Source organism: Haliaeetus leucocephalus, unplaced genomic scaffold (genome assembly GCF_000737465.1).
Source record: "Haliaeetus leucocephalus isolate CR32 unplaced genomic scaffold, Haliaeetus_leucocephalus-4.0 Scaffold228, whole genome shotgun sequence".
NCBI classification, from domain to species: domain Eukaryota; kingdom Metazoa; phylum Chordata; class Aves; order Accipitriformes; family Accipitridae; genus Haliaeetus; species Haliaeetus leucocephalus.
Window position 1 is genome coordinate 22,865,227 of NW_010972664.1, and position 13,916 is coordinate 22,879,142.

Here is a 13,916-nt window from a genome sequence, read left to right on the forward strand (position 1 = left end):
CTGAAGGCTGAATTTAAAAGTTTCGGAAGACAATGGCAGGGCTATTGGCGGATAATGAGCTCTGGAGGCTGAATTTCAAAGTTTCAGAAGATGATGGTATAGAAGATCAGGACATGGTTTAGTGGGTATGGTGGCGTTGGGTTGATGGTTGGACTTGATGATCTTAGAGGTCGTTTCCAAACTTAATGGTTTGATTTGATTTGATCATGCCCAGTAGAGTTTGGGCAGGGTCTTGTGATCACACCTAACAGATGTTCACTACAGCTGCAAAGATGGTGTCAGTGACCTCGGATTTCTGCTGTCAGGAATGTCAGAGCTGCAGTCCTGGATCAAACCAGTCTCTTGGACACCAAGTCGCGAGGTGGCAGCTCTGTTCAGCTTCAAGCTGGTCCCTGGTCCTTTGGCTCACTCACTGACCCAGCTGGGCTGCTTGGGCTGGGAGGGCAACAATACTGGTAAAACTTTGGGAATGTTTTCACAAGTTTCCGCCTCACCCTCTGCACCTGGTATCATAGGTTTATGAGAAAAATATCTCAATTTTCAGTTAGTAAAAATCAAAGTTTCAAGCTCTCATGCTTGCATGGAAAAATTGAAAACATGAACCCTAAAGGCTAAAAAAACCAAAAGGCAAATAAAACTGTCCAGTGTTTACTTTTCATATCTTGCAAATTTAAGTCAATATCATAAATCTGTTGGCACCTCAGTGCAGGTTTGTAATGCTTAGCAGGGGAGATGGAGGGAAACACAGAGAAGTCTCACCAGCTCCAAGCAGAGGAAAGGGAGAGGACCGGTGGTCCTCCTGGGTGATGGCTGGGTGGGCAGCCAAAGGAGGGGATCTGCAAGCCCAGTGGGAGAGTAGCCGGATCACGACAGCACTCATAGCCCTTCAAAAAAGGCATAAGACAAAGGGTACTGTACTTGTTCATATACTGTAGGAAGCAAAGAACATCTCTTCCACACATGGTGGTAAAGATTCAAGGCTCTGCAGCTGTGGGCTGTAACAACTCACACTGTCTGTGGCTCATCATTTTGGTGGGATTTGTAGCACATTCAGCAGTGAGTTACCAGCAGTTTAGGGATTCAGTCAAACCCCCTCAAATACTGTTGCTTCTCTAAATGAATGCATATCCTTCAGCCACTGCAGAAGAGCACAGCTCCAGTGCTGCATCCAAAGCAATCACATTGCTGACAAGGTGATGCATGTTTTTGGAAGGACCTTTTAATCATCTGATAGCAAAACAAAGTTAGTGTTATACAAACAGGACAAAGTTTACTGCAGGACTGAGCTTTAATCTCTGGTGGTTGCTTATTGACTCCAGAAAAAACAGTGGTTACTCAGTGTAAAGACCTCTTCTACGTCCTGTTTGCAGGCAAACTTGAAGGAGAGGATCTCACCTCCTGCAGCTCCCCTGAAACCCAAAGTAAGTCTGAACTGAGGTCTGAATTGGGAAACAATGGGCCTGGATTGTTTAAAATTCCCATTTGTTCTTCTGTGACAAGACTTGGTTTAATCTTTTTGTGCTTGCTGGCTTTGACCTTTCTAACAGCTGGAAAAGCAGAATTCATGATACGTGGTTCATTTACAGTATATCACGATGTTTGAAATATGAAGACTTGTGCTATCAGCAGTGCTTGATGTCTTGAAGGCATACAGAGAGGGCTTGGGATACCTGCTACCTAACGCCTGCCAGAGGAGACAAAACAATACTGAAGAAATCAGTCACATTTCTTCTCCATCTTCCAAGGGGTCCCTCATCGTGGGCTCTTTCCTAGCAGAGAATTATGATGCCTAATTGTCAAGTGTATATACAGGCACCTCAGTCAGTGTGACATATCCGTGTCTGCAGTTTGACAGGTTGGATCTGTGTACATAACCTATGTGTTTATCTCTGCCAGAAGTGTACAACATGGGACAACATGGGACTGGTTTTTGTGAAGCTTGCAGCCCCTGCTAATCTGCTGTGGGAGGCTAATCCTGAAAACTAGGATATTTACATCTTCCTGTACATTTTTAGAAAAATTAGACCCAAACCACAGCTCTTTTAAAACTTCGTGTTTTCATATACCTTGCAGAATGCCTGTTTTAATCAGAGTTGCGGAAGTAATTGCAAGAAACAGTTTAGCAAATTGATTTTTTCTGTGTTTTGTACATATTTCCTCGCACACAGGCATGGTTTGCTAAAACATTAATTTGCATAGCTTTTAGTCCTGGCTGGTTCAGAAGCATGTTAACTGCAGGCATTTGCTAGGCAGCATTTATGTTGGTTTGATTAGACATCTGGGTCACACAACATCACTTCTGCTCCCTGAGAGATTGAGGGTAGTTCTTAGAATCTTGTTTCATGTTGTGGAATTTGCTTTTTGCCAGTGTTTTCTCATAGCTTGTCCAAATTTTGTATGCTCCTTTTTTAGTATGTATCAGTGCTCCAGTATGTAATGCAAACACCCAGAAGATATTTGTTACAAAGAGAAATTAAGATCTGTAGAAAATACTTTGTTTTTCCACAGTGCTGGCCTTGACAGTGACTTGCACTCAGAGTCTGGACATAGTTTTACAATGTGCTCATGCTGGAGCAGGTTAGATGTAGACTCCGTATTTACTTGCTTCCAGATTGAATTTAGTCACTGTGCTCCATAACTAATTGTTCAGTCAGGGAGCCGTCCTAAGGGGTAATCCAGCAAATGATGTTCTGGGACAACCTTTGAGAAGAATTAGTGGAACAAATAACCCAACTAGTTTTAAGATGGCATTTCTGACAGAATTACACAATTGCTGTGTCTTAAAATAGCAGAGGACCTAAAATTTCCTCTTTGGGCTTCTGTTTAAGAGAGAATAAAGAGAGGCACAGAGATGCAAGCTTCTTCCTACTCTTATGGCTGCATCTGGAAATTTTCCTCGTACTAGGGGAGAGGATGAAGGGCAAGATAGACTGAGACAACCTCTGAGCAACTCTTCTACAAGACAGATGGGTCCAAGGTTTGCATTAAGTGACATTAGAGCCCCTGGAAGAGAGAATGACAGTTCAGGGATCTAATTTCTGCTCCATGTTATTCTTTTCTTCAAGGTTCCCAGAGCCTCTCTCGGCAATGGCTATGGTGTGTCTTTCAGACTTCGAAGCTTATGCTAAAAAGTATTTACCCAAGATTGCTTGGGATTTTTTTGCAGCTGGAGCAGATGACTGTAGCACCCGAGATGAAAACATCCTGGCATATAAAAGGTAATGTGAAGAGGAAATGAGGGGTGTTGTACTGGAAGGTTTTAAACTATGTTTTTATGCAAGACTTCACAAGCAAAGATACCTAACACCTTGCCCTTTCAAGGCGGTCCCCAAGCAGAATACACTTACCTGAATGTATAGAGCTGTATGCTTTAATGCTAGCCTGAATATGACACAGATGGTATGAGGCATGGTGAGGGTACAGGCAAATGGGTATGGTATGGTGTGGTACGGTATGACAGGAAAGGGGATAAGTAGCTATGATAGAATGAGATGCAATGGGGAACATTTGGTGAATAGCAGGAAGCCTATGTGTAGGTAGGATGGGATTTGGGGAACATGTCGCAGAGAGTGAGGGCAGGCACAAAGTACAGCAAGGACAGACATATGAATGGTGGAGTGGAAGGCAGCAACCTGGGACTGGGCTGCAAGTAGAAGGAATCTGTGGGATGGACAATGGGAGAACAAGAGCCACTGAGCTGAGGTGGGAAATGCAGAAATGATGCACTGTGGCCACTAAGCAGAAGTATAGGATTAATGAAAAGTGGAAGTGGCTGAACTGCTGGCTGAATTGACCTCTAAAAGTGAACAGAAAGGACAAAGAGCCTTTGTTTTATGCTGTTTTCTTTACTGGCTCAGATTCCTGCATTGCAATAGGTAAATGAAGCCCTGGTTTCCATGAAAATTCAGAAAAGCCACCGAACAGCTACTATCCTGAAGGGTTTTTTTGCCTTACAGAATTCGTTTCCGGCCACGTATACTGCGGGACGTATCCGTGATGGACATTAGGACTAAGCTCCTGGGGACTGAAATCAGCTTTCCTGTAGGAATCGCCCCTACTGGCTTCCACCAGCTGGCATGGCCCGACGGAGAGAAAAGCACAGCCAGAGGTACGCTTCTGCTTTGTTGCCATGTAACAAAAAGGGTATTGTGGAAAAGCCTCAAGAAGCTGTTAGGATGACTTGAAGTGTGACTGAACAAATTCTTCAGGCTTGAAGGGGCAAACTCCTTTCCCACTTTCTGACACCCCTTTTTGTGGATAACCGGCTTGGGTCTGGTGACACAGAGTGTGTGGGAAGCTGTATAGACATTGCTCTACTTCTCCAGCTACCACTATTACGAGATCAGCCCTGCAGAGGCTGCTGCAAACTTAAAACAGAGGCAGTGGACACACTTCTGACTTATGCCAGGAACCACACAAGGTTCTTAGTCCTGGGGGCTCTAGATAGGACATAAAAGTGGTGGATGGGACTCAGCCTATAAATCCTTGTTACTGATTAAGAACAGTGTCTCCCCTGGAGAAAAGGATAACCTTTCTTCCCAAATCCTGTGGTAGGTTTGGAGAGCTGACCGCTAGAAAAGTCTTTTTTCCTGTGTGTGTTTCTGTGTACACTGAATGCATTTGACAGTGCATTCCTGTGAGGACACAGTCATAAAGATAAAGTTCATGCTTTTTAAAATAAATAGTTGCAGAATGAAAGTATCACTTGGCAAACTACCTCTCCCTTTCCTGCTTTCTTAACCATGATCCTACAACAGTGCATGGTAAATATAGCCATTTTTAATCCTGGGGGCGTACTTGCCGATTGGTAGAGCACTGCGTTAGGTAGGATATACGTAAAACAGGAGTTCAGGTGGTCCCTGCAAATAGTACATAATTTTGTACCTGGTGTCTGGCAGGACCGTTGAAATGACCTTGATTCTGATTATTTCCCAATACCTCCTGAAGCGGCCAAAGCGATGAACACCTGTTACATTGCCAGCACGTACTCCACCTGCACGCTGGAGGAGATCTCTGCGGCCGCCCCCGGCAGCCTCCAGTGGTTCCAGCTCTACATCCACCGCAACAGGGCGGTTTCCCAGCAGCTGGTCCAACGGGCGGAGGCCTTGGGTTTCCAGGGCCTCGTCCTCACCGCCGATCTGCCCTACACGGGCAAAAGACGCGACGATGTCCGCAATGGTTTCCGCCTTCCTCCCCACATGAAACTGAAGAACTTGGAAGGAGCCTTTGAGGTTTGTAAAATGAGCCTGTCCTTTCATTCACTGTGCTGGAGCGTACCACATGAGACGAAAACCACTGGGTAACTGCTGCTTTGGCATCCGCTGTACCCAGGGCGTATCTTCTCCCCTTCTGGTTCTGCAGCGTCCTGGCTCGACCTCCTGCCAGCCTGGGCTCTGGCTTCAAAATCCCAGTCCAGCTGCCTTAGAGACACTGACCTCCATCCCCATTGTAATTATTCTCCTCTGGAGACACGTGCTTTCTGGAGCTGATGAACATGTCTGTTAGCAAGTTTAATTAATCTGTTCTAGGGCAAGGAAAGACTTCAAGGGGCCTCTGTATTGCTACAGCTCAGATGAGGTTTCCTTCCGTCCTATGGCTGTAGGGAGATGACCGTTCTGAGTACGGACTGCCCCCCAACAGCTTGGATCCTTCGGTCACCTGGAACGATATCTACTGGCTGCGAAGCCTGACCCACCTGCCCATCATCATCAAAGGCATCTTGACGAAAGAAGATGCAGAGCTGGCAGTGAGACATGGAGTTCAGGGAATTATCGTGTCCAATCATGGTGGAAGGCAACTGGATGGAGGACCTGCCATAGTAAGTGAGAGGATGGATGTCCCTTGAGTTTCTGTGGTAGGCACATTTGCACTAACCTGGGTATATCTATGTCTGTCTTTGCACATATGCTTCTGGTGGACTTGTGTGTCTGTTGCGTGGCTGTGGATGGGTGCAGATGTACTTTAGCTTTAAGCTGGTAAGATGCATGCCTTGGCATGGGCTACCCAATGAAGTATTTTCTCACCTTCTTGGGAGGGTTCTGTAAGCAGCACTGAACCCACAATACTGCAGATAAACTACTGGCCTAAGTTAGTAAAAGTTTTTCTGCCTATGTCTTCATTAGCTGGTACAATACACACGTACTCTTTGCGCACTGCAGCAAAAATAAAACTAAACTCTGGACCAAAAATGTACAAATGAGAGCATAATGTGTTCTCATTGTTCACATCTGCCAAAACATGCACAAACAATATGCAGCTAGATTTAGCGAGAGGTCTGCTTGCGTATTTACAGACTCAAGTCTAAATGGGAATTTATTGACTTTCATGAGCCAGAAAAAGGATAACTTATCTGGAGAAAAATTCCCCTGCTTTTTAATCTGTACAAAGAAATCCTGAGTTGTTTGGACTTATGTGTATTTCACTGGTTTAATTTGGCTTCTGTCAGTTTTTCCAATTGTTCTTATTTTACAGTTCTGTATTGCATAGTGTCTTATGGACTTTCTTTTCTCTGTTTTCCTCTATAAAACAAAAATAGGTACCAGGGAATTCTCTTCTATTCTATGTCAAGGCTGACAATAGTGGGCAAAAAAAAATTAATCTAAATTCTAAGAACATAATAATGGAAATGGCATCCACATTAAACTGCTCTTCTACCTTAAAAGTTTGTTTACATACACAGACAAACCAGCAGATAACTAGTTCAGCTCTGCTACTCCTCTGGTATCAGGCCTGGCAGCAGAAGCTATTGTCCTTGCTCTTGCTGAGTTACTCCTGGAAAAATTAATCCTGAAAGTTTTCAGACTGAAATTCTGAAAAAAATTATGACCAACTGGAAAAATCTACTTAGTAATTTTAGTTATAGCTGCTCTACTTAAAAAAGGTGAAAAGAAGGCAAAAAGAGTGTAAGGAAAGAGACCTTTGGGTTTGCTGGGAAGGAGAGTTAATTAGGTCTACTGCAAAGTCCTGCCACTGGTTATACTGGCTTTGGGACCAGAGCCAGCATCGCTGCATGGCACGGCCCTGCACTACCAGCCTGGCACTGCGCTGTGCTCTACAGAAAAGACCTGAGGGAATCAGGAGACTTGGCCTGGAGGAAATGATAAGTTGACTGTGCTAGATAGCAAATGAAATCCTTCATAGATGCTTTAGGGTCTGAGGAGGCTTTCAACAGGTGGTCACCAGGATTAGGTTGAAATGTAAGTTTAGGCAATTTGGACAGTAGCAGGGAGAAGTTTGATAACTGACCTTTTTTACAAACATTTGTATCACTCATCATTGTCTCAGATGAAAGTAAGATATTAACAGCAATTATTTCCATTGAAATTTATTTTAAAAATCTTTCAGAAGGCAAGTGAAAATGTTACTTTTTCACTTATCAGGAGTGCTAGCAAAGAATATCAGTATAAGCAAAGCACTGGAAAATGGAAATAACTATCTGGCAAACAGAACAGGGATCTGCACTTTATTCTGCAGACTTTGGTGCTGAGCTGTTTGTGTTGCATTGTCACATTTCATTTCGAGAAGGTATGCTATTAAAGCATTGCATCCCTGCCTGTCTCTTTGGAATATCTCCTCTTTCTCTTGAAGTCAAAAGCTGACCTCAAGGTGAGAGTGGCTGATTCTTTGCAGATTGATGCTCTGGTTGAGGTTGTGGAGGCAGTACAAGGCAGAGTCGAAGTTTATTTAGATGGTGGAATACGAAAAGGAAGTGACGTATTAAAAGCACTGGCACTAGGAGCAAAATGCGTCTTTATTGGAAGACCAGCTTTATGGGGTCTGGCTTACAAGGTGAGTAAGGAGCTTTGAGTTTGTATGTCTACTTCTCATACTCTCTAACACTGTTGCTGTTACTTGAAAGTCATAGAGACAGTTTTCACCAGTGAAGAATCTAACCTTTTTTTTGCTTTGCTTTGCTGAGTTTTAAGTGGAAACACTCCAATTTGAATCTAAACCAGACATTTTCTGTGATGTAAAAATACCACTGAATTTTACAATCTATCTCAGCTATGATTTTGAAGCTGATAACATTGTTTTGTGGGACCTGATCTCTTGGTACTGCAGTTTGGTGCTAAAGTACTGTAAGACTCAGCACCGTCAGTGCTTTTGAAAATTGGAGGTGGGCTTTTTTGCTACAAATTTTTTTTGCTGTCAGGTTACTTACACGGTTTTGATACAGCAGTTTCATAGCGGTGTTATGACTTCTTCAGAAATACATATAGAACTCCATCCCACTGATGTCTGAAACATTTTGGACAAGACTGAGCACAACCGTGTCCTGTAGGTGCCTGAGCGTGCCACTACTGTATCTCAGTTCCAGCTTTGCTGCTTCTTAACTACTAGCGTATTTCTATGATCCAGAGTCATGAAACAGGCCCCTGATACAGAAGGTTAACACAATATAATGAAAATTAAAATGTAATTATACCAGTTGTTTGCTTTGCTAAATTTTTGCTTTTTAGCCTCTGGATTGGAGCTTTTAAGCTTTTCTCTAGAAGAAAAATTATTTACTTTTATGGTCTAGAAACATTTCCTGTGTTTTAAATGAGACTCCTGTCCAGTGGTGTGATTGCTGCGGATTGCAGTAGCTAGGCTTTAAAGAAGAAATCACCTGAATCTTCTGAGAAACCTGGACGAGTTGTCAGCACTGTTTCTGTTGTCAGTAAACAGAGAAAAAGGGCCTAACGTGAAAAGGGTGTTGCTGTGAGTTGTCGGCATTTTTTCCACAATGCAAACAGAAAGGAGATGGGATTTTTTGAGTTCAACTGTGCTTTCGTATTACATTCCATAGAGTATTCCTAAAGATGCATCTCAGTGGCATTACCCTAGCATACAAGAGCAGAAGGGCACGAACAAGCACTGACATTGTCTGCACCCCAAGCATTCTTTATTGCAAAAAATAAAAACAAAATTTAAGAGAAAAAAGAAAAAAAATCCTCCAATATTTTACAGTAAGATCAAAATCATATGTACATTTTATTGGTTTTTGAGCTTCTTGGTGTCAGTTGCTTGGAGGAAAACACACAGTGTACTATTTTTAAAGATGCAGTCCAGTATCTGAGTAAACTAAAGTTTTTAAAGCTGTACCATATATAAAACTCTCATAACTCCATAAAATACTGTCAGCATTGTAAGGCTTGACATTTTAAAACAAGACCATTGGTGGAGGTTAACTGAAACCTAAGAAAAAAAACAGCTAGAAAATGTCAGAAGTGAAAAACAGCTTTGTTTTCTTTCCCTGTTCAGATGTATCACAAAAGGAAAAGCATCTAAATTAATCTGTGACGAACTGAGCACATCCATCATATCATTTTAATCATTCAGCTCTATGAGAGACTGGAATTGGCACAGACTTGAGGGACTGTCCCAGCTCTCACAGTGCAAGCATCCTGCAGCATTGCGCTGTGCCAGTGCTCCTTTTCCCCTGACTGCTTTCTTTGTTGAAGCAGGGTGAAGAAGGTCTTCAAGAGGTTTTGAGGATTTTGCAGGATGAATTTCGCTTGTCGATGGCCTTAGCTGGTAAGCAGTTTGCAGGTTGGTTGAAATTGGTGATACAGAGGTTTCTGTATGCAAGCCATCTAAAATCAGAAGTCTTATGGATGGGTCACGAAAAGGGAAATCACGTGAGCTGTGCTGGTTCTAGTTGTTATATTTGAGGTGATTCTTTGCTCCCTGTGAAACCATTTGGCATTTCAGGTGCCATAGCAATGAAGCTTGCAAGTAGGTTAAAGCAGCTTTCTGACCAATTAAAGAGGTGCAAACCTGCTAACTAGAGCTGAGCAAAATGTGGAACTTCTGCTGGGAATTGCAGCGTATGTTTTTCAGTATTTAATTTAATGTTTACCAGGGGAAAATACAACTAATTTTTTTCTTCATGAAAAGTTCAGAAAAAATGGATGCAGAAACCTCATTCTGCGTTTCTCACTTCTGCTCCTACCTGTAGTTGCCACATTTGACCCCCTCACTGAACAGCAAATTTGCACAGCCCAGTGCAAACTCCAGTTTCACACATGAACAAGTACAACATGCAGGTCCAGTGCAGAAGTACTCAGACATCAGCAAAGGGTCTTATCCCACTTCAGATCGTGTTTTAAAGATTTTCATGCGCTAGCAACCATGAACTCAAGTGGGTAACAATGCTAACTGGGAGACTTGGAAAACTGAAATCCCGTTGGGCATTTCTTAATAGGCTGGAGTTTTGGGTTACTTTTTCAACTAGTAAAGACTGCTACAAGGTTTGTTTTCCAGGAGGCTCTCACAGTTCTTTACATGCAAAAGGGCACTGAACTCGGCAAGAGTAGCAGATTGGGACTTTTTTGGCAGGGCTGTGAAATTCCACCCAGATTTGACCAAATGAAACAGCAATGCAAATCTCCATGTCCAGTCACTTGACACACGGCAATCCCTGTGTCTTTTCTGTCTGCCTTTCACTTCTGGCTGGATCAGACGGCTCCCTGCTCAGCTTGTTATAAGGATCTTTTTTTTTCCCTGTTTCTAACTCTTCTTGTGCAGGAAGCCCAGTCCCTAAACTCAAGGCTGAAGATGCCATTGAGGAGTAGGGCTCCCGTGGGTGAGCTGTTGAAGTACCAACTTATCACCACACAGCTCATACAAGACTAGAGCGTGATTCAGCGAGGGGGCCTTCCAAGTTTCACCCACAGACCTTTCTGTCTCACCAACATGTTTCATTTCTCTATTTATTTCAGGCTGTGCCAGCGTCTCAGAGATTGGCCGACACCTAGTTCAGTTTTCAAAGCTGTGAACAGCCTCCTGCAAGCCCACCTGAACAGCGGCAGCTCATGCTGAGGTCCCAACCAGACTGAAGAGAGAAAAAGGACATGCAAACATTGAATGTGCAAAAAGTATCTGATAAGGCCTTCAGGAAACTTCTGAGGAGATTAGGAAAGGCTCTGTGTTAGCAAAGGCTGTTCTCTGCTTTTATTGAGACCAATGAGTTCTTTAACACTTTGGGTAATTGTTGCTTGCTTAAATACATTTACTTTAAACTGGCTGTTCCGTGGCATTACCTGTGTTGGGCCTTACTCCCAAGCTCTGATACATTGGTCAACCAGACACAGAAAACTATGTCCCTTGCTTCTTCCGCTTGGTTGTCCTACCAAGTCTGACTGCAACTCAAGCTACGCACCTTTCCTGCTCCGGGGCAGTAAGTGTTGTGGCTGATATCTTCCACAGCTTGGACTTTCTTAGATGTATTCATAGCAGATACAGAACAAGATGCATCAGCTAACAGGCACCCCAGCTACCCTTTGGATGTGGGAGCAGTTCTTGCCTGCTGCTTCTAAATGCAGGGCAATGAAATCACTAGTAACCAAAGCAACACCCTGCAGAGAGAGCCTCTTCCTTCACGACATCGTTAATTTGCAAGGCAAACTCACCCGAGCAGCAGTCAGGACCTATGCATTCTCAGAGCACAGCACGAGTTTGTGGCAGTGTGTAAATAACTCCGCCGGTGCCCTGGTCTCTGCCCATGGATGACCACGGCCAGCGTGGGCTGACGGAGCAGGCAGGAGCTGCCAGCACTACCCAAGCAGCACGTGGCCTTTGCTCTTGGAAGATGGAGCAGAGGCAACCGTGTGCCTGCTGCCAGCGTAGAGCAGCAGAAGCCCTTGCTCTCCAAGGTAACAGAAATATGTGCTCATCCCTTCCCTGTCCAAGGTTCTTCCTGAGACGTGGGTCTGACCTCCCCATGAGGAAGCACACCCTTCCCTTGGCTGTGCCACCCACCTGGTGGTGATGGGTCCTTAATAACAACTAGGAGCTTACTCTTTCCTTCCCTCCTTCCTTCTTTCCTTTCTTTCTTTCTTTTCTTTTTTCTTTCTTTCTTTCTTTTTCTCTTCTTTCTCTTTCTTTCTTTCCTTCCTTCCTTCCTTCCTTCTTTCTAGTTCTCTTTCACCTGGATGGTTCCTTTTCTGTAGCACTCCTTAGAGCACAATCTTCAGCTGCACCATCTAGTCTTCCTCTTTCTTCCTCATTCCAACTCCTTTCATAATCTCTCTGTCCCCCAGTAGCCTCCCTTCCCTATTATTTTTCTTGAAAAAAATTTTCAGTCCTGACCTAAGCTATTATTTCTGTATATCCCTGACTAACATGAGCCTCCCAGTCTCCTGGACCTTTGGTGAGAATGCCAGAGCTGCCTTCTTGCTCCCCAGAGAGGGGGGCAAGGAATGTTGCTGCTGCCCAGAGCTGAGGGAGCTACTGGGGAGCGGAGGTGGGGGCAGATAGGGTCCCGCAGCCAGGGCAGAAGTCGGTTGATGTATTATTTAGAGCTGATGTCCCTTGGGGTTTGTCTGTGTCAATAGGCTGCAGTGTGAGTATTTACTTTGAACTATTCTCCCTAGGAGGAGTTTAACAATGCTTGTTTTTTAATCCTTATATAATGCTGTCCAAGTAAAGGTGTAAACAGAATTCATCTATTTAAAATGGCTAAAACCCCTGTGTGCACATTTGGTCTTTGTTATAAATGTGGTGTGTAAGCCAGTGGGGAATTGGGCCAGTGTAACTGGAAATAAGCTGACTCTCCGTAAAGAGTTTAACTGATTTAACTGCTTGGGCTTAATCAGGGCTTTTAAATGAGGCGAGGTAAACTAGGACTGTACCCACATGAAAACTTCTAATATGTGCCTCATCTTTAAAAATGCAATGTGATCTTAAAAATGTCTGGTAAGACACGTGACCTTGTTTTCTTACGAATAATTTTTAAGGCCAGACTCACCGGCACAGCCGCTGCTTTTATGGCACTTTAGGGCAGCACAGAATGGCTGAGGGCAGTAATGGGATGCCAAATGTCTTTTTGTGCAAAATAAGTGCCAACTTGCTGGGTACCTCCTCTGCTTAGTGCACCTCCCAGTCTTCCCATGCACAGAAGTCTCCCTTTCTCAGCAGAAGGCAACCTCGGACAGTGGTCTGGGCACCAGGCACGAGAATCCCCAAGTGGAGCCTCTCTTGCTCCCCTTGGAGCTCTGGCACTCAATAAGTAACAGCACCAAGAATAAGGGGCTGCAGGCAGGGAAGAGCGATGCTTTGTAAATTAGTGATTGAGGTTGTCCTGTGTATGAGGGTGAAGGCGAGGACGTGAGGTCAGTACTTCACACGGTAATTACTTGGAGAAAAATGCCACAGGAGTCGCTGGCGTACGGGGCTGCACGATTACCTGACCCTGTTTGGAGTGCTGTGTGGCCAAGTTTCAACAGGAAAGTGCCAGCTCTTCTCCCATGAAACTGCCTATGAGCTTCTTTGGTCAAGGCTCTCTCCTGGCAGAGAAGAGGAACTGCTTTTTCTGCAGGAGAAAGGAGAAGGCATGTGTGCTCCCCCAGTTCCTGCTGAGCACATTGCCCACTGGCCTCTGGTGTACAAGGGAAAGAGGGGGGGGACAGCAGCAGCACCTCCTTTTGCATGTATCTTAGAAGAACCAAATGAGGCTCATTAGGTCCTAAACTTGCTAGGAGAGAGGCTTTCAGCCTATACAAATGGCAGTGGCTTAAGGAGCCTGCTGGCAGACCTGAGACATCTGGCTAAGCTCTGGAGAGGAGCAGGATTTCCAGCACGCTTCCTCTGATACATCTTGGTCACTTCACTCTGAGCATTTGGATTTTTTTTAGATCTGTTTCTGGATGATCTAGAAGACCTAGACATGGGCATGTAAAATGTGAGAGTGAGCAGGTGCCTGAATTTAGCTGCTGTCTTCTGGAGCTGATGCTGTAAAATGGGAAAGTAGATGGTGAGAGGCTGGGACAACTGCATTTAAGCTCTGTTTCCATGAAAATGAGGTCCTCTGTCTCCCTGATAGATGACCATCAAGGCCTTTGCTCCTTATTCTACACTCCCATTCACTGAAAGAAATACCTTTTGTTTGGAGAAATCCAGGTGCTGAAAAATCATCCATTTCTCACCTGCATTTC

At 44.1% G+C, this 13,916-nt stretch overlaps 1 protein-coding gene across 1 annotated transcript; it reads left to right on the top strand.

The window, feature by feature from the left end:
* The first annotated feature begins 3,087 nt into the window (after positions 1 to 3,087).
* On the top strand, positions 3,088 to 10,759 carry HAO2 (hydroxyacid oxidase 2 (long chain)). The gene is made up of 7 exons (XM_010567513.1): positions 3,088 to 3,218; positions 3,957 to 4,108; positions 4,948 to 5,231; positions 5,603 to 5,818; positions 7,630 to 7,788; positions 9,447 to 9,516; positions 10,704 to 10,759. The coding sequence occupies exons 1-7, from the start codon at positions 3,088 to 3,090 to the stop codon at positions 10,757 to 10,759; spliced, it is 1,068 nt and encodes a 355-aa protein (XP_010565815.1).
* The last annotated feature ends 3,157 nt before the right edge of the window (positions 10,760 to 13,916 follow it).

Coding starts and splice junctions, on each gene's coding strand:
- HAO2 (XM_010567513.1), top strand. CDS start 3,088: ATGGCTATGGTGTGTCTTTCAGACTTCGAAGCTTATGCTAAAAAGTAT. Junction 3,219..3,956: donor AACATCCTGGCATATAAAAG/GTAATGTGAAGA, acceptor TTTGCCTTACAG/AATTCGTTTCCGGCCACGTA. Junction 4,109..4,947: donor AGAGAAAAGCACAGCCAGAG/GTACGCTTCTGC, acceptor TACCTCCTGAAG/CGGCCAAAGCGATGAACACC.